This window comes from Akebia trifoliata, chromosome 10, assembly GCF_017979445.1.
Source record: "Akebia trifoliata isolate Shusen 1 chromosome 10, ASM1797944v1, whole genome shotgun sequence".
In the NCBI taxonomy this organism is placed as follows: Eukaryota; Viridiplantae; Streptophyta; class Magnoliopsida; order Ranunculales; family Lardizabalaceae; genus Akebia; species Akebia trifoliata.
In genome coordinates this window covers 13,289,510-13,310,025 of record NC_141384.1, presented here as the reverse complement: position 1 = coordinate 13,310,025, position 20,516 = coordinate 13,289,510, and the positions used below count along the sequence as shown (strand labels likewise).

General features: G+C 35.2%; 1 protein-coding gene and 1 pseudogene across 2 annotated transcripts; one reads left to right on the top strand and one right to left on the bottom strand.

Moving 5' to 3' along the window:
- Positions 1-313: 313 nt before the first annotated feature.
- Positions 314-13,191, bottom strand: LOC147393151 (putative ABC transporter B family member 8). The gene is made up of 9 exons (XM_086456335.1): positions 12,861-13,191; positions 12,714-12,768; positions 12,417-12,595; positions 9,478-9,935; positions 5,873-6,413; positions 4,388-4,567; positions 2,839-4,113; positions 1,850-2,265; positions 314-838 (listed from the first exon to the last, which is right to left on the bottom strand). Exons 1-9 carry the CDS (start codon positions 13,107-13,109, stop codon positions 487-489), a joined length of 3,705 nt encoding a protein of 1,234 aa, XP_086312461.1. The 5' UTR covers positions 13,110-13,191; the 3' UTR covers positions 314-486.
- A 3,638-nt stretch (positions 13,192-16,829) lies between these two features.
- LOC147393150 (NADPH-dependent aldo-keto reductase, chloroplastic pseudogene) lies at positions 16,830-17,886 on the top strand (annotated as a pseudogene). Its single transcript, XR_015181949.1, has 3 exons — positions 16,830-16,946; positions 17,002-17,277; positions 17,373-17,886. The product of XR_015181949.1 is annotated as an NADPH-dependent aldo-keto reductase, chloroplastic pseudogene (transcript).
- Positions 17,887-20,516: the final 2,630 nt, after the last annotated feature.

Genomic DNA, 20,516 nt, shown 5'->3' with positions numbered 1-20,516 from the left:
TATGAGCCTTTTTCACATAGTGTAAGGATCTCCCATTTCATGTAAAATAACTTTTTAAAGGAGATTATTATCTCTGCCTACTGTTAGGCTTGTAAACTAAGGGTTTGTCCCTCCATTTTTTCATTCAACATCTATTTTTCTTAAAGATATAATAATAATAATAGAACAAAATCAAATCAATATTAAGATGGAACCTTAAACTTTATGATTAGCAACTTTTATGGACCCTATTTTTAAATTAGGACCACGTACTAGAGATTTTAATAGAATTTATTATTTATAAAAATATTTAATTAGTATTTTGCCGGAACCATTGGCAACCCAGCTCTGCATGCCCATCCTAACAAAGATGAATCGGTTATGTATATGCTAAATTGAGATGATCTAGCCTTTATATGATTGATAAGGTAGTACATGAAAAGTATTATTATTCTTTTCCAATTATTATGACTTAGCATCTAAAAAGGAGAGATAAGATAATAAGAGTTATTTTTGAAGGTTAGCAAGGTTGAAGAAGGCCCCTTTCTTGCTTTTGAGCTGTGGGTAGGTTCCACGCTCCAGCACCCTCCCTTCTGCAACGAATGCTATTGAGTCGAGCTTCTTAATGGTATTGAGTCGATGTGCCACCACAATAGTGGTCCTTCCTACCATGATCCGATCCAAGGCCTCCTGGACGATTTGCTCTGACTGCAAATCAAGAGCACTTGTAGCTTCATCAAGTAAAAGTATTGTTGGGTTCCGTATGATCGCTCTCGCTATTGCAATTCTCTGCTTCTGTCCTTCTGATAACTGCACTCCTCTCTCCCCACATTCTGTCTTATACCCATCATTTAATGATCTACATTGGTAACAAGTCAAAAAAAAAAACTTTGATATGTTATAAATTTCACGACAAATGCACACATATTATGACATGTATATGTTAGAATGCATCACCGGGACCTGATGCATTTCATGGTATACGTGTCAAAAGTTTCGATAATGTCGGAAATTGAATCCTATCTGATAATTTGACGCATGAATCAAAGATCTGGAATGACAAAGGACCTGATCCAGCTGACGATGACGATGATACTGTTAACCAACCAACTAGTCAAAAAGACTGTCTGTAGGAGTAGGGGAGAACTATAAACATAAGAGGGTCACGGCACTTAACTGGGGTATGACACACCCAAGAGTGGAGGAAAATATTTAGTCAACACTCCCCTTCACTCATAAGAGGGTGGAAAGAATAGAACATGTGATCTATACAAACCAAGCGCTCCGATACCATGTTAACCAACCAACTACTCTAAAAGACCAATCTGTTGGATATAAGAGGATCACAGGACTTAACTAGGGTATGACACACCCAAGACTGGAGGAAAATATACACTTGACAGATATTTCAGGTGAATCTTAAGGTGTACCTCAAAATTACCCTAAAATATTTGTATACCAAATAATCTGATTAGATTATTATAAGTTTGAATTTGCATCAAAATATTAGGATTCCAAAAAAGCATATTTCACTCTTACCCTATCAGTTCGAAATTGACGCCAAATCCAATCCATTCAGAGTCTCATATTGTGAATTTTGTTTTTAAGTGTAATTGTTCTTTGTTTATCACAAATAGGGGACACGTAGTGTATAGCATAAGTTTTCCCACTATGATGATGAATGAGGCTGTCCTTTTGCTCAGATAGAGACCAATTAACATATTATATTTGCCCCACTCATCAGTCGTCACCATTGTTCAATTATGATCAGATGATGATAAGAACTGAAATCTTCTTTCTTGAAAAACTTGTAATAACTTTTAAAGAGAATTAACAGTTGTGGAGTAAGATATAATGGTAGGTTACTTACGAGATGAAGTCGTGTGCGTTAGCCGCTTTAGAAGCCTCTACTACTTCACTCTCGGATGCATCGAACTTTCCAAAAATAATGTTATCCCGTATGCTTCCCGAATAGATCACAGGCTCTTGGCTAACGAGTGCTGTGTGCCCTCTGTACCATCCAATGTCGAGTTCCCTTATATCCACACCATCCACCTTCACCATCCCTCTATCAACATCATGAAACCTCTGAATCAATCCGATCACTGTTGACTTGCCGCACCCACTTTTTCCAACTAGACCAATGCTCATACCTGCCTTCACATCTAAGCAGAACTTCTGCAATACTAGGCAATCAGGTCGATTAGGGTATGCAAAATCCACTTGCTTAATCTCTATTGCACCAGTAATTCTCCCCAATTTCCTTCCATTGGATTCATCGCCCACCTAATTGATGCCCAGTCCAAATATTTCATTAATAATTTATCGAATCAAGTAAACATTTTGCAGGAGTGAAACCCCGCATCAAACAATGGGAATTTTTGCCAAAACGTGATCAATTTTTGACTAAATTCTGATTCCAGGTCACTATTCATTTAATTAACAAAACATGAATGAGAAAATCTCGCGGGTTTTAAAGTGACAATCTCACAGTTTAAAGTGAAAATCTCACAGGTTTACTACTTTTAGCAAGATCGTCACTATGTAAACCAGTGAGACTGCCATTTCAGGGGAACAAATCTGCAAAATTGTCACTTTAAACCTGAGAAATCTTTTTTTATTTATTGGTAACCTAGGGCTACAGAGGCCCCCACCCTATTGCATTAAAAGGGCTAAAACCTGAGAGTTCATCACTTGAAAAACCTGTGATTCCGCACGCTCATGTTTTGGTAAAAAAATGAACAGCTAGCCGTAATCGTAATTTCGTCAAATTTGGCTCACGACATGGTAATTTACCCAAAATAGTACATGAAAGTTAAAAAAAATTGCAATAAAAGTGGAATATATAATATATATTACCTGGTAAGACCCAGGGATGAGGGATTGGCGGTCAAGCACCTCGAATACAGATGCAACGGCAGTCGATCCCTTTGCAAGATCAGTCGTCATACTCCCGGCATCAGCAATAACCTTACCAGTACTCACTAATATGAAGAAAGTCTTGAAGACATCTCCAGCCGATATCTGCCCCAATTCCACTAGTTTCCCCCCATACCAGAAATCCAAAGCCCAAGACATGAAAGTGAGGCACTGTGCTGTTCCCATCCCAATACCAGCCAACCATGATTTCTTCGTTGCTGTGCCCCTTGCATCCTCCTGTGCTTCATCAAAGATCTTGAGAACCTTTCCTACACTTCCAAAAGAAGTGACAATCCTATGGTTATAAACTGCTTCTACTGCAATCTGTGTGCTTTGATGTTGAGCTTTAATGAAATTCAACGAGATGCTAGAGAGTAGAACTTTTCGCGTATAAAAGCATAGAATCATTAAAGGTTGAACAGCAATCATTACTATAGCGAGCTTCCAAGCAATGATTAGGCCCATAACCATGGCTATGATCACTGCTGAAGATGCTTGCACTAGTAGGGAAACCCTATCAGCCACTAGTGACTTAACCATGCAAGCTTCATTGCTTAATCTAGAAGACAAGCAACCACTAGAGTTGTCCTCTTCATCAAACCAAGCCGTCTCGAAGGTGAGGATCTTTTCAAGCATTCTCAAGCGGATTCTTTTCGTAAGGTACTCGCCCATATATGCAAAATTGTAGTGTTGTGAGAGGTTTGTAAGGATTGAGACAACTGAGAGGGATGAGAAAATTAAAGAGAAGGTACGAATACGAGCCTGCATCTCATTGTGGTTTTCAAGGAAGAATGCCGATATCATGCCACCGATGGTTAGAGCGTAAATGGGCTGTACGGAACCGAATAAGATCGCAGAGAGGCAACCCATGAGACCTTGCTTCCATTCCGGAGAGTTCAAACATAGAAGTCGGGTGAATGATGGAGGAGGATAAGATGTGTTGTCGGCAGGCAATGAGGAGGCAAAGGAAGCTGGGCTCAATTTTGTCATGCTTACGCTGTTAGCACTGCTTTTTGTGATGGAAGAAACACGAAATTCGGAGCCCTGTTCTTGATCATCGTAGCTGAATTGCCTTTGCAATTTTGCTAGTTTTGCATAATGGCCATTTGTTTTGTTAATTAGATCATTGTGAGAACCAATCTCAATGATGCTGCCACCACTAACGACTGCGATTTGATCTGCATTTTTTACTGTGGAGAGCTTGTGGGCAACAACCTGATCATCAATATTGGTAAAAAGTGGAATACAACAATGAGCAAATAATTCTAATATAATGAATTAATTCATCCAAAGTTATGAGAGTTAATGACCATTGCATAACTAATACAATAATACATCCTTATTGCAAAGATTTGGGATTGGCTAAACAAAACTTGTTCCTCAATTTCATTTTGTCTAAAGCCAATTCAAGCAAGAGTTGTACTAATATTATGTACATTTGTATACATAAACTAGCCTTGCCACCATGAAAGAAAAGGATATATAGTACCAGTGTGGTTCTTCCCATGGAAGCTTGATCGAGAGCATTTTGGACCAATGTTTCAGATTCTGAATCAAGGGCACTGGTGGCTTCATCAAGGAGGAGAATCACTGGGTTCTTGATTATCGCTCTAGCAATAGCTATCCGTTGCTTTTGTCCTCCTGATAAAAGTGCTCCGCGCTCACCAACCTGCAACATGATCAGTAAATGTTAATGTTAATTCTTTAGAGCCTTAATTAGTAGATAGCATGCAGAATATGTATAAATAAACAACAAAGTGCAAAATATATGTTTTCACAAGCCTCTCAAGACTTTCAAATATTAATTTGGAAGTTGATGGTGCCTTTTTATCCATAAAACATTCCATTTTAAAACTAACATCTTTAAGAAATTAAAGTGGTTTTCTCTAGTTAAATCGTTCTTTGAAAATAATAATTATTATTATAAGGCTCAGTACCCTACCCGTATTCATAACTCAATTGCATTCCCTGTGATCCTATTTCCATAATTTAGTTGCATTTCAACTCATCATTGTCGTGGCTTAAGCAGTATTCTAGTGTTGCTACTCAAATTATCTTTCACAACCTGCAACCTGCAGGTGGCTAGTACAAAACATACCTTATGACATAGCCCCAAGGGGTTGACCTAGTGGCAAGCCAAGCCTTGATAAGCTCCTCAGGAAGGTAGGTCAAGTGTTTGAAACCCCACGAAGCAATGAATTCCTTGGTGCCACCCTCCAGTTCCAGTTGTCCCTCAAATCAACCAGTTGCATGTAGGATATTCTGAGGGGGCGGTGAGTGTGACAGTGGGATTACTCTCACCGAAGGGTACTGGGGATACCCACGATAAGCAAAACGATAAGCCAAGCTATTTACATTTCTACTACCCCTATTCAAGTATCTATAACGGAGAGTCTCATGCTCAATTTTTCAATGGAAGGGAAGATCTATGACTTTCTCTTCTTCTTTTCTTCTTTTTTTTTTCTTTTGAAGGAAAAAAAAAGGTATTTGATCACAAGCCCCATCCTCATCTCTTAATTTGGCCTGTAGTAATCCTAAATTAACATTGGCCTTGATTTTCTTTGTTGGATCTATACTATTCATTACTAAAGATTTCCCCAAATTTACAAGAATAATTCATAGAATTAGAAACTAAATATTGCTATTTAATCCTCTCTCATAATTATAAAAAAAAAATACCTTATTTATTAAACTTGGATGTCTTCTCAATTTTCATGAGATATGTATATCATTTGGCATGTATTACACCGAATCACTAGCTATCAGTGTGGAACTTGGTATTCTACTTCTTATTAGAGAATGGAGGGGCATTATATGAAAGTGCATGAAATAAACCAAATAACCGTCATTATATGTCATTATAACATGATAAAATTCACCTAAGATGCTCCTCTATGCTAGCTCTAGGTAATAATTTTATTGCAGATTTAAGTGATCTAATTAATGTCTAAATAACCAGATACCCTTCACTCACCTTGGTTTCGTACCCATCTGGAAGCTGTCTTATGAAGTTATGGGCATTAGCAGTCATGGTTGCTGCAATTATTTCGTCCATGGTTGCATCCAGTTTCCCAAACATGATATTTTCTTTTATTGATGTCGCAAAGAGTGCATGTTCTTGACTAACAAGACCCATTTTCCCTCTTAGCCATTTCAATTGCAGCATTTTTATGTTGATGCCATCGATCCTCACTACTCCATTATCTGCATCGTAAAATCGTTGCACCAATGCCATAGCAGTGGACTTTCCACTCCCACTAGCACCCACAAGTGCCACTGTCTTCCCAGCTTGAACCCTGATATTAAAATCTTTGAGGACAACAATGTCAGGTCGAGAAGGGTACGTGAAGTTCACATTCTTGAATTCAAGTTCACCATGAACATGGTCCAACACTCGACCATTTTTGTCCTCCCCATCAATCTCTGGAATACGATCAATCCTGTCAAAGATTCTGGTTGCAGCGACTGAAGCTTCTGTGAAATACTTAATATCAGGAAGAGCCATTCCCAGAGATCTGCATTACATTTACAAGCTCTAGTTATGATCGACAAAAGATAATTGTGGAGTTTTTCTCGAATATTTAAGTGCAAGATAATCAATGGAGAATGATACATGCATGTACATACACATGCGCATACATGCGTGACATTCATACAAATACTTCTTTTTATTTTTTTGGGCTAAACTAGGCAGATTATATTCTATATGTCCATAATATTTACAAATATTTGTGGGCATACCCGTTACTGTTACACACAAGTAAAATGGTAGGCATGTCGACTTGAATTATATTTTTGCTGAAGCATGTCGACTTGAATATATTATAAGCACATTACGTACAAAAATTATTGACACAAGCAAGAACTTGGATGCATGCTTGTCTAAACATTTTTAATTAGTAATGCATTGTAAACTCCAGTTTTAATTGTAGTGAAAGATGTCTTGAATCTATATGGTAGTTGATTACTGGATGTACACTACTTATGCGACCAAAAAATAGGCCAGTCTGGGCCTAGACATGGACCAGGCTAGAAAGAGCCTAATCTGTCCCTAGGACAAGGAAGCCATCATTTTTTTCCCTTGTCCGTGCATTGAGCATGAAGCAATGCAAAGTTGCACAGGTTCTTGGCTTGTGTACGTACTAATTTGTTTTCTAGTATTTTTGGATCAATGCCCCCATGTGATTAGAGATTTTGTTAAGGTGTTTTTACACGTTAACTGCCCCTTAAACACCCTTTCAACACCTTTGTCTTGAACGAAAGAAAGTGAATCACCCACTCCCTACCCATCAATTATGAGTGAAGTTTCACTAAGGTCTTGTTGTAAATCTAGGCATCATCAATTGTAGTTTCCTTTTTCCAATTAGTTCTTTAACCTCAAGTTGTTAAGAGACAATAGGAGGTAATTGACCCTTATGACCCTCATTGCATGGACAAATTCTTGACTTTTATCAATGCTATCTTTAAAATTTGTCCAAGTTGGAACCCTCTATCCCTTAAAGAATTCTATAAAAATCTTAAGGAGCAATTACCCTCTTAACCCCAAATTGGTAAAACTCTTGAAAAGATAACTGACCAGTAAGACCTCTCCTTTGTGTATAACTCTATGCCATCATCAAGGTTTTTATGAAATATGAACTCTTCCCAATGGCATGGACAACCCTATTCCTCAAAGAATTCTCAAGAGATCTGGAGAGAGATAAATACACTTAGTCTTTGATCCTTTTCTTTGGTAAGATTCCTTAAGGTGTAAATAACGACCATCAAGGCCTCTTTGATGAAGAGTAACCAAGGTCAAACCCTTAAAGACTTTTGTGAATAACTTGAATTTGTTGTCTTTGGACTATTATATGCCCAGGGGCCTTGAAAAACCTATAAAATAGAGGAGGTTCCCAAGGCTTAATGACCAATCTTTCTCTCCTCACAAAATTTTATCCAATTCTTGTCTTAAGAGTCTCCAATACCCCTAAACTCTGTCCAACTTCCTCTCCTACCATTTTGAAGACGAGTTTGAATATCCAAGAAGAAGAAGAATGACATAGGAGTTATGTTTTAGTTTCATTCTTTTCGTTACTTGCATCCCCCTCCGCACTCCTACCTCCCGCATTCTATTTTATTTTTTCTTGCATTAGAGCCTAAATTAACTCAAGCTCCTATATTAACTAGTACAACAGTAAATCCACCCGAAAATTGAAAGCAAGATTAGGAATCAGAAGAAAGGATTAATAGTACCCTCTAGGACCTCTTTAGAAGCCCAACCATGTAATGTAAGTATGGTATCCATGTTAATGTTCATATAGTGTAAGCATTTCCATTGGTAAGATGAGATTAGGGAGTATAGCCTTCATGAGGTATTTCCCACCATCATAATTCCACAATAAGCTTCTTTGAAGCCTTTTGCATACACCACATAGTTTGAGGCATACTAAACATGTTAGCATCATTATTCATGCAATTAAGACTTCATAATGGCAAAATAAGGTTAAGGAGTATACCCTCTTATGAGGTGATCCCCCACCGGTGTAAGTCCATAATGGAATACCAACCATCTTCCAGTTGGCATACATTCATCCCAAGCATCCATAGAGTTTAAGGCATAAAAATGGTAAAGGTTGCAAGAAATGCTCTTAGTCATGAATGTCTCTCAAACTCATACCCGCAAGATTTTAGCCCAATCTTGAGTACATTTACATTACACACATACCTTCATCTAAATGCTAAATTCAAGAGTACTGCACCCATGCATGAGGGTTGTCACTATCAACTCTAGACAAATACAAAAATCCTAACTAGTGGAAATATTTCATCTAGACAATATCATGCACTCACACACCTAGAAAGTCATAAATTGGACAAAGATATATCATCCTCTCATTTACAAATGTACTATTAAAAAGTAGCCTAATTTCCTCTCATTTAACCAATTCATAGGTAACCACCAACTTGGTTGGTAGGATGGGGTGCCTAATACCTTCATCATCTTTCAAACGAACTTCCTTACCAATTCTCATGGTTAAAACCTGTTTGAAGTCACTTTTAAACAAAAATTGATTTGAAAAAAGTTATATTTTAGGGTGTTATTTACACCATAAAATTATATGAATTGTGGCGTCTCCCAAACCTAAAGTGTGAAGGTTTAGTCTGCTAAACCTTTTCCACTAACACTCACGATGCCCACTTTGTGGTGGCTTCACTATGGTACCCTTCTTTTTGGGCCCCCACATAGGCCTTTTCCCAAGTTGTGCCTTCCGAGGTTTGAACCAAAGGTATCATCTAAACTCCAATATTAATGACACGAACCTAGCAGATGAACTAGAAATTCGTAGGTGTTATTGATGTGGAAAGCTAAGAACATATCTCTTTGGGGTCATAAATTTTATTTTCTTGTGTGTTCATTTAGCTAGTTTTATTGCCTTAGTGGTATTACCTAGGATTTGAGGTTCAGAAGATTTTGTTTTCAGAGAAGAAGATAAAAAAGATTTCTTATATCCATATTATCAAAAATTTAATTGAATGAATAAAAAGATAGAAATTCAAAAAGGAAAAGTTGATGAGAGTAAGGAAATTAAGTATACATACAGTCCACTCATGACAAAGGAAATCCCAGCTGCATAAATCCTTCCTCCACTCTCTCCTCTGTACATTACCAATCGACTTCCATACCAAGCAAGGAAAGCCCATATGGAAAATGAAAGCCCAGTGCTCCCTACAGCTATTCCTTTCGCAATGCCTTGCTTGATTCCCAGCTTGACTGTTCTATCCAATATCATAGAATATCTCTCCAATATACTCCTTTCCGCTGTAAAAGAGTAGACGGTCTTGATTGAGCTAAGAGCTTGTTCTACGATGGTGTTTGCCTTACTATATTCATTGTAAGACTTCTTTGATAGATAAAGAAGGTATTTTCCATAAAGTATTCCAGGAATGATTAGCAGAATCATCAGAGGAAAGGCAACCAAGGCGAGCCTCCATGAAAAGTAAATTGAAAATGCAACTCCTGAGACAAACACGGATGTATGCATAAAAAATATGGGCACCTGCAAGAAGAAAAAGTTCAGCCAAATTTACACTATAGTTTCACCACAAAAGGAAACAATCTTAGTTCTAGCATTTCATTATCATTTTCCTTAAGGGAAATCGGGGTGGTCTTGTTCTAATCCAAAAAATGCCATTATATTTCCAAATTTAATTCGCTTGCTTAGGAAAAAAAAATGTCATTATCATCATGTTATTCCTCAGAAAATATAGGAGGTACATGTGTACAGTGAAAATTTCGAAAAAAATGAATGCTAATTAAGAGGTTTTGTAACCTTCAATGCAATATTGGATAATGGCATTATCTCCGTTGAACAACAATATTAGAAAGCAATGAAATTTGCATCAGCTAGGCGGGAATTAAAGGTGAGCTCCAAGTATCTTGGAAGAACACGGAGTTGGTGAAGCAGATTCACCACTTGAAAAATACTTTTAGTACATGCTTCTTGGAGTTCTACAAGAGCGAAGTAAAAGGGGATGCTGATTTTCTTGCTCATCTTATAACCTTTGGATGTGAATTCTATGTAATAGAGGAGGCTAATGCTATTCTTCAAGAGTTTGTGAGAATAATTTATGATGATGTAATTTTTAATTATTCTTGAAGATAAAATTTTAATAAAAGAGTGGGATCCCTTAACCCTAATTTACCAATCAGAAAAAATAAATAAATAATAACCTTCCCCAAGGACAAATCCTTTCTAACACTATTTTCTTGTAGCTCTATTTCCGTAGCCAATAAAGAACCACGTTCGAAAAATCCAACATCTCAGCCATCCAAGGATCATGGCCTAGATCAAATTTTAAAAAGAAAAACTAAAATTAAATAACTTTTTTTAACTTAATCCAAGACTTTGAAAATAGACAGCCACTAGACTCCCAATTACAAACGACTGGATTTTTGTGTCTGCTTGTTGTGGTGCTCTCTCAACCTTGGTTAAGAGCTACAAGAAAAAAGTGCTATAGAGGTCTGCTCCCCCTGCCACAACCACCAAACACAAATTAGGAAAGGTGGAGTGTGTGGGCCATGGGTGGCGGGACTTGGATTACACAAAATTTCATTATATTTGCTAAACACAAGAAGTCTTCATGTCCATTTCACATATGAGAAACATGGTAAGGATATCCCATACTGTCTATTCCTATTGATTTACATCCTAAGTTGGGAGTTTTCACTTCTCTCTCTCTCTCTCTCTCTCAATTATGAATGGCTTATCAGAAGGAAAACTTGCATCAAGTAAACTTGGACATGATATAGTAGAATCAGTGAGCAATTATAAGATTCTACCAGGGCAAGTACCTATAAATTTTCTCCTGCAGGCAGAAAAACAATATTCTGAAGATGGAGAGAGAACTGCAATCCATACTGAGCCTCAAAGACAAGATCATCTTTAGCATGGCGCAGATCGCCAAAGATGATCCGTACTGGCGCTCTCATGGCACCTCAATCATTTTTAGAGACCTTCCTGATGGATTTTTGAATCTAAAAGGGAAACTTGACGATTTAGAAAGAAACAACATTAGATCTCACATCTTTGTTGATTTAATGCAATCAGCAGAGAAAAAGCATATTGAAGAGGATAGATGCTCGCTGCATCACATATATTGTAAAAAGGACTAGCCCCCCCCCCCAATTCTCGAATCGTCTACTTAGACCTTAGGGTGTGTATGGTTGGGTAACCAGTAACTATTAGGTGTTCAATTCAGGAGATGCTTGAGAATCTTTTCTAATGCCTATTTGCTAAAAAAGTTGGGAGGAATTTAGTTTGTCTTCGAAGGTGTTTCAAAGAATTTATTAAATTATTTCAATACTTAGATGGAGTTCCAAGCTATTAAATCTCAACAACAACATTGCTCTGGGTGGAAAATCAATGGTGTATTCTATGGGTCATCTAGAATATAAAAAATGTAGCAAAATCTCGTAGTAGAAATAGATTCTATATATGCTTCTTTTTGAGGTCCTAACAAGTGGTGGTTTCGCTTGAACAATCAAATAGTACTAGTTGAAACAAGCATCATCCAATCTTCAGAACTTCAATGGGGTGATTACTCATGTTTTCAAAGAAGGAAACTGAGTAGATGATTCATTAGCGACCTATGCATCCAAGTATAAAATATGCAGGAACTTTTCTTCATTGTATGATATGCCCCAAGAAGAAAGAAGAACTTTCTTTTCAGAATCCAAAACGTGTAATGTATGCCCTCTCTTCTTCTTTGCACAAATTCTAGTCTTTTTATTAAAATTCCACATTTGCATGGATGAAAAATGAACTAATTAATGACATGATATTGGACATGTTTAACACTTTAAGATTGTAATAAATTAACTTCTTGTTCCAAGGAGAATCTCAGTTGGCTTTAAGTTTCCCACACTGTTTTTAGTTTTATTTTATCTTAGCGAATTAATAGTATCATATACGAGAGAACATGATTTTGATGCTTTTGTTGATGATGATGATGGTGATGATAGGAGTCGAGATTAGTACCTTCTCACTCAAAACCTCTTGTATGAGCAAAGTATCCTTGGATATGCTGTTGATTATCTCTGAAGTAGTTGCTTCTTGTGATTCAAAGAACCCAACTTCTTGTCTAAGTACAGCTTCCAAATATTTATATCGAATCCTCAGCACTTGCCGTTCACTGGTCCGACTCCAACAATAACCTTCTGCAAATATCCTTTACTAACATTAGTCTAAAACCCATTTCACATTAATCTATATGCATTTATCTTAAGAATATATATGAAACAAACGAAAAAAAGAATATATGGATTTAGAACTTACCCATAAAAGCCACCACCATAACCCCTAATCCCATGTAAACAAAGTTCAAAACACACTAAGAACATCCCAACAAGAATGAGAATTAATAAAAAGATAAGAGAAGCAAGAAAAATGAAAAACTATTCATATAGGGTTTTGAATTAAAACCTTTTCAACCTCATCCATGAAATTCAAATGATTCCCTCCTGTCTTACCATACCCTAAACTATTCATAAGACGGCTAACAAAGACTAACAAAGAGTTTGTAGACATCCCATCTCCAATAGCTCCAACAGTACCCAAAAACATTAGCAAAACATCAACCCAATCAGCATATCTGAAAATTACTGCTATAGAGTGCTTTGCATTCCTACCCATCTTTCCTTTATCTAATTCTTTCTCCTCTGAAGAACTCATTTTTTGTCTCTCTCAGAGATTCAGTGAATAAAACTGAGAGAATTTCTCCTCAAGTTCTTGCAAGAAAGAAGATACATAAGAAACAACAAACTACGGAGAAGGAAGAAAAACAATATTAGTTTGATCTAAGTGAGTTAGTGGTATTAGATATATTTATATAGATTTGAAAGTAACAGTATTCCCTAAAGGATCCCTGACAGTCATAATCTTGACGTGGGATTCTTAGATTTATCTTTTATGTCTAATGGTTGTTGCTTTCAATACCAACAAATCATGGACAACTATTTGTAGGGTATTCAATAAAGATGACTATGACCACGATTCCATAGGCCCTTTTCTTGTTTCCTTTCCATTCTTTCTTTTTTGTTAGTTTAGTTATATAAACACTGTATTATTGTATTGCTTTTACAGTAGTTTTCGGGTGTGAGGGTGGCTTTTATTGTTGGCTTAGAATGCTTCACCTTTTTCTAGGTTAGGCTAGAATGCAAAAACTTTAAACCTTTCATGTTTTATATTAAAAAGTATTGTATCTTTAAATCACATGTGTATTGTGTGTTTGAGGATAAAATGTATTGCATAAGGGAAGGTTTATAAGATACATTAAAAACTCATTTAATTAAAAATTTGTATGTGGTTTCAAGAACAATAAGTATCTTTTTATATAATAAAATTTAATCAGCCTAAACTTTGCCAAATAAAAAAAGATTCAAAATGTGATCTCTGATTCAACTAAACTGATCTTCCCCAACCTGTAATTTGGATGAAATACATCAATAATAATGTGGTGTATCTTCTGCACCTTTGAGGATTCTTTTCTTTTTTTCTCATTTCTACCTTTAATGCAATTCAGTCCATTTGGTCAGGTATGGATAATAAACGAAGCAAAAGCCCTGCCCGGAGGTAAAAGTGAAAGATTTCGCTAGATGATGTTGAGTGTGATTGATGACATAAATAAACATTATGCTTTATATCTTTCATATAAAGTACAACAGGATAGTTTTATAAGTGATAAAGGATTTCTAACTTCTTCTTTTTTCCGAATAAAACCTAGCTAGAACTGATTGGAAGGTGCCACTTAGCTAAGTGGTAAAAGCTTGGGCAGAGTTGATGGCAAGACCTAGGTTCAAATCCCGTTGAACTCACTCTCAACACCATTAACTAAGAGAAGCTAGAATGAATTGAATGTCTACTTCCTCCTTCTCAAGTCGTAAATGATAGACTAAATCACCAGTGCCCCTTTCTTTCTTTCTTGCATTCTTTCTTTTTCTCTTATTAAATTCCCTATGCTTGCAAGACACTACAACATTTTTGATCTACAGCGACGATTTATAACGGCGGATAGTTTTATCCGTCTCTATAGATACATTTTTGTATCTGTCACTATAGGGACCTGCACATACGCAAAAAATTCACACTAAATAGTTTCAAGTTTATTCATGTGTATATAACAGCGGAAAAATATATCCACCACTAAAAAAATCATTTTTTTTTTATATAAAATACTCGGTTCTCTCTATCAATTTTTTTTTAATTGCATATAGCAGCGGATTATATTATCCGCAGCTATAGAATACAATTTTTCTATGTATAAAACTCGATTTAGTGTGTTCTCTCTATAAATTTTTTTTTAATTGAACATAGCAGCGGATTATATTTGCCGCCGCTATAGAGTAAAATTTTGACATAATTTTTTTAATTGAATATAGCAGCGGATTATATTTTTCGCCGCTATAGAGTTCAATTTTTCTGTATAAAAAATTTGATTAAGTGAGTTCTCTCTATAAATTTTTTTTTAATTGAATATAACAGCGGATTATATTTTCTGCCGCTATAGAATATAATTTTTCTATATATAAAACTCGATTTAGTGAGTTCTCTCAAAAAAAAAAATTTTATTGATTATAGCAGCGGATTATATTATCTGCAGCTATAGAATATAATTTTTCTATATATAAAACTCGATTTAATGAGTTTTCTCTATTTTTTTTTTTAAATTAAATATAGCAACGGATTATATTTTTTGCCGTTATAAAGTATAATTTTTCTATATATAAAACTTGATTTAGTGAGTTTTCTCTAATTTTTTTTTTAAATTAAATATATTAGTGGATTAGATTTTCCACCGTGATAGAGTATAATTTTTCAATATAAAAACTTGATTGAGGGAGTTCTCTCTCAGATTTATTTTTAAAATTAAATATAGTAGCGGATTATATTATCCGCCGCTACAGGACCGTTCATACGCGCTAAAAAAATTATGCTAAATAATTTCCCACTCATTATATACATAGAGCAGCAGAAAACGTATCCGCTACTAAAGAAAATTCAATTTTTTTTTTACATGAAAAACTCAGACGTCTCTCTTCGTCTCTCTGCTCTCTCTCTCTCTCTCTCTCTCTCTCTCTCTCTCACACACACACACACACACACACACACACTCTGCCCTCTTTGCTCTCTGTTCTCTCTTAGTGAAAAATTCCAAGTTCGATGGCATGGTTTGTGTGTTATAAGCCGTCAAATTTTTGGATGTTCGATTTGATGAGATCGATGCTTCAATCCTATCACAACGCTTCAAAGAAATATGATTCGAAGGTTGATGAAGAGAAGAATTTTCTCTCTCTCTCTCTCTCCTTGATTTTTCTCTTAGAGCTCTTACAAAGGGTATCATCGCCTCTATAGGGTATATTTCTCAGTGATTTCAAGTAGAAACCCTTCGATTTCAAGATTTTTGATTAGGAACTCCGCAATTTCTAAGGGTATCTTTCTATTGGAGGGATTTCTGCGATTTCTAATGGTATTAAGCTCCTCCATAGAAATAAACCCTAGGGTTTTTCTCCTTTATCCATCGAATTGCTTATAAAGGTTTGCTTTCTCCCATTTTTAATTTCATATTTGGATAAGATTGGGTCTTTTTAGTTTTGGAAGAATCTATTGTTGGTGATTGGGGATAAAGGTATTTCAAGCAAAATTCTCAATTTTTTTTTTTTTGCATAAATCTTTGTTTTTGGTTAAAAAATATTAACTTCTTATATAAATTTGTTGCAAAATGCTTCATTTTCAGTAGAAATTCATCTGTTTCTCAATCAATTTTCTTTGTTTTCCAATTTTTATACAATTAAGTTGAAGAAGTAAGTTTTTCGTCAAAATTGGATTCAACTTTGTAGTTTTATCATTTTATAAGTGGACTGAATTATTGCTCAAGTTTGAAGATTGTTATATTTAAATCTCTAAGAGGTAAAGATCAAAATTGAATCTATTCTGAAATTTTATTTAGTCAAATTTGCTATAAAATTTATCAACTAAACTATTTTACAGAGCATGATCTACATTGCTCAGCTGACATATATTAGTTCTAGGTAATATAGCAATAGAACAATATATTTGATCAGTGAGAACAACATTGTAAAATAGCAAAGAAAAGAGGAAGACATTGTAATAATATAACCAAACTTCAATTATCTTATGGTTCATGACTAAACTCCAAGTGAGTACTTGAATGGGTTACTTTGCTTTATAAGGACTGTTTTTTATTTTCATATGTGCAATGATGCAAATTCTTGTGTTGGATTCTTATTTTCTGGATTTTTTACTTCCATTTCCTTAATATTGAGTTCCATTGCTTCTTTTTGGTGTGTTAGCAAAAAATTTCCATCAATGACCAAGTATTTCTAGTTTCCTTATTACATATTAAAAAAATGCAATATGTAATTAAAATCTACCATGGAGAATTCAATTAGCAAGAAAATTAAAGAAGGTATTTTAAAGCTTAATCCCAAGTTGCAAGCTATTCCTAAAGAAATCACCATAGATGAGATTGCTTCTTTGAATATCACATTTGTTAATGACCCTTTAGAATTTCATTGTAACCAACTGGGTTGTGAAAATCTTGTAGATCCATTGGCCAGTTTCCATGTAAAAGGGTTCTGTTGGCTTTAATCTTGAAAACTTCACCCTACATGATACACCGAGTACATGGAGAGCAATGGAGGAATTGTATGATTCTGGCAAGGTTCATGCTATTGGTGTAAGCAATTTTTCATCAAAGAAGTTGGGGGATTTGTTAGAAGTAGCACGCATGCCTCTTGCCGTCAATTAGGTTGAATGCCACCCTGCATGGCACTAGATGCAGCTACGTGCATTCTGTAAATCAAAGGGAGTGCACCTATCTGTGTGTATACAAGCTTTAACAGGACTTTTGAGTTATTAAGTTTGTTTGTTATTTTATCCTTAATTGTGAAAATTTCTTTCAATGGTCTTTTATAGGGGTATTCACTATTGGGTTCTCCAGGAATAACATGGCTCAAGAGCGATGTCCTTAAGCATCCAGTTCTTAATATGGTTGCAGGGAAATTGGGCAAGTCAACTGCACAGGTTGCTCTCCACTGGGGAATCCAAATGTGTCAGTGTACTGCTTAAGAGCATGTATGAGGTGAGACTCAAGGAAAATTTTGGCGTCTTTGGCTGGTCCATTCCCGATGAGTTGTTATTGAAGTTCTTTGAGATCGAACAGGCAAGTACTTTCTGCTGTTTTACTTCTTTACTAGAAATGCATATAAATTATCTTCATTGAACATACTTGTTTAATTGTAAGAAGGCATATTCGCATTTAATTATGGAGTCAGATCTGTTAGTACATCATCATGCATGGAGTCTGAACAATGATGTCATTCAAGATAATATGGTTGCATCATCATGTCTGTTTTGATAGGGAAGCTAGACTTAATGAAATCTTATCAGGGATATACTGAAGTTATGGTTGTTAATCATACAGGCAAGGCTACTTTTAATATACTGAAGTTCAGTTGATTTTTTAATATTTACTCTGCTTTTATTACCAATGAATATTCAAATAGTTAATGAGTCTTGTATAAAGATAAACTAGACGTGTGTGAACCAATGTGATGACAACTGGTGGTTAGATTGATGATTTAGTTTGAGTGAGTGGATATTTGCATCTAATTCTTATGAGAAGTTAATGGGTTGAATCATATAGTCAGCTATTTATTAATTGCAACAGTTGTGGCTAATGAGTGGAAGGATGACAATGATAAAGTCATGCCCGTTCAGCAATGGCTTGATGAGATAAGGTTCTTGCAGGTATTCTTTTATCCAGAACTAGGTTGGATCCACATATAGATAGTCCTAATTATGAACTGTCTTGAATAAAGATGTTAGTTTAAACTATAAACATGTGCAGTTCTTTGGTAATTTACTTATGTATTAGTGCGGGATTAATAAAAGTTAGTGTGGCAATAGCAGCTCTCTTATATTATTTATTTTAAAGTTTTCAATCTGTATAGGTTGGAGGACACAAGTTAAATGTATATATATATATATATGTGAAAAAAATTACAGCAGTGGATACAATTCGTCTTTATATATTGTTTTTGAAGGATATATAATAATTTTTAAATAAAAAAAAAAACGTATAGCAGTGGATTTTAATATCCGTCGCTATATGTGTTATATATATATATTTTTTAAATTGACCTATTGCAGCGGATCTTAATATCCACCGCTATATGTATTATATTTTATTTGTTAAAAATTCGACCTATTGCAGCGGATATTAATATCCGCCGCTTAAGGTATTACCTGCAACAACGGAATACATAATTCGCTGCTATAGTTAGCGACGGAGGAAACAACGACGGATCTTTGGTTCCGTTGCTCATCATCGCAATAACTTTTACCGGCGGAAAAATTACCTTGTAGCGACGGAAAAATCCGTCGCTGTAGATCAAAAATGTTGTAATGAGATGACTTACAAAACCTGATGACATATACAAAGCCCTTAGAATCAATGAATAGAATCAGATTGAAGAGTGTGGATGCTTTTTGGGCTTTCACTCATTGAGATGGGCATGCTCTTTAGCATAATTATCTAGGAGGTTTTTTTTTTTTTTTTCCCCTTATCGGTAGGTATGTAGGGACTATGAGGACCCCACTCCTAAAGCTTAACTATAAAGTGTGTTGCAACTATACTCACTGCAGTTAAGCTTCTTTGTAAGGGACGAGCCCTTCATCCCCAGCTTAACAACAAAACATAAAAAAGAAAAAAAGAAGGCTAAAGCCTTTGAGAAGTAAATGAAAGATCTCTTACAAGAAAGGCCCAAAGCTCTGTAGCAATATTGATTAAAAGTGTATATATTTTATACTTATTCTTATTTAAAAGATGAATAATAGTGAAAATTAAAAAAATTAATCAATTATTGTCGAGAAAAAAAATGGTGTTATTATCACCACTACCGAAGGTTGGAGACAAAATGATTTTGAGACAAATCAAGAGTTCAATATGGACTTTTGAGGAAAGAAACAAGAAATACTGAAAGAAACAGAATCAATATTCACAAAATAAAAAATTTTACCTTGAAAATCTAAGAGGATGGATACAAATGCTGTTGGACGGAAAATAATTAAGTGTTTCTGGTAAGACATTGAAGGTGCATGAGGGTATTTCGATCATTTTCTATGTTATAGTCCTATAGAATACATCGGTCAAATGGTACATCAACAGTTTGAAATATAGGGATATCTCAAATATTCACCCAAACATGGAGGGTTAGATCTAAAATTTTTAGGGGGTAAACAACATAAACATGAACTTTAATAATGTTTGGGAGATGAAATTGCAAGAGGTGATGAGAAAGCATATGATAAAGAATTAAAAGATGAATGGATGGTTGGAGTTGATTGATTTTGAAAAATTAAAAGATCGGAATTTCATTGTGGTTGGTCATCTTTATGATGAAAAAAGTAAGATTATTATAACAATCATTGCCATTGCAGTTTCAGCTTTTTAGGATACAAATATTGAAGTGGGCCTTGATGATGGTAAGTAAGATTATTATAACAATCATTGCGATTGCAGTTTTAGCTTTTTAGGATACAAATATTGAAGTGGGCCTTAATGATGATACCATTACAGTCACTCACAAAACATAACTTTTTTTAATCTATCTAGCTAGTTAGTTATGCATTATCCTGATCTCTTGCTCTGGACCATCCACTCTCAGCAGTTCACAGCTATCAGCCATGTATCGCTTCGAATCAACTATTTGATCAAACTCCCAATTGATAGATTATAATTTTTTTTCACAAAAATAGTGAAAGAATCTCATCATGGCATAATTTATATTATCCTAAATCATGAAATTTTGTCTCATGTTTTCTTTACATTGATTTGCTGTCTTAATTATTATCATTGTACGTTTATATATCTTTTCAATTTTTTACAATTAAAATAGATTTTACAATATATTTTCAACTTAAAATCCACTATACACCATAGGTGATGGTATAACGGATACCTCCCTTTGTGACAAGTCATGCGATCAAGTCTCCATAATAGGAATGGTGCACGGCTGGAGCTTAATTTCTTGGTGGTGTTGTGTTACATTCACTCTA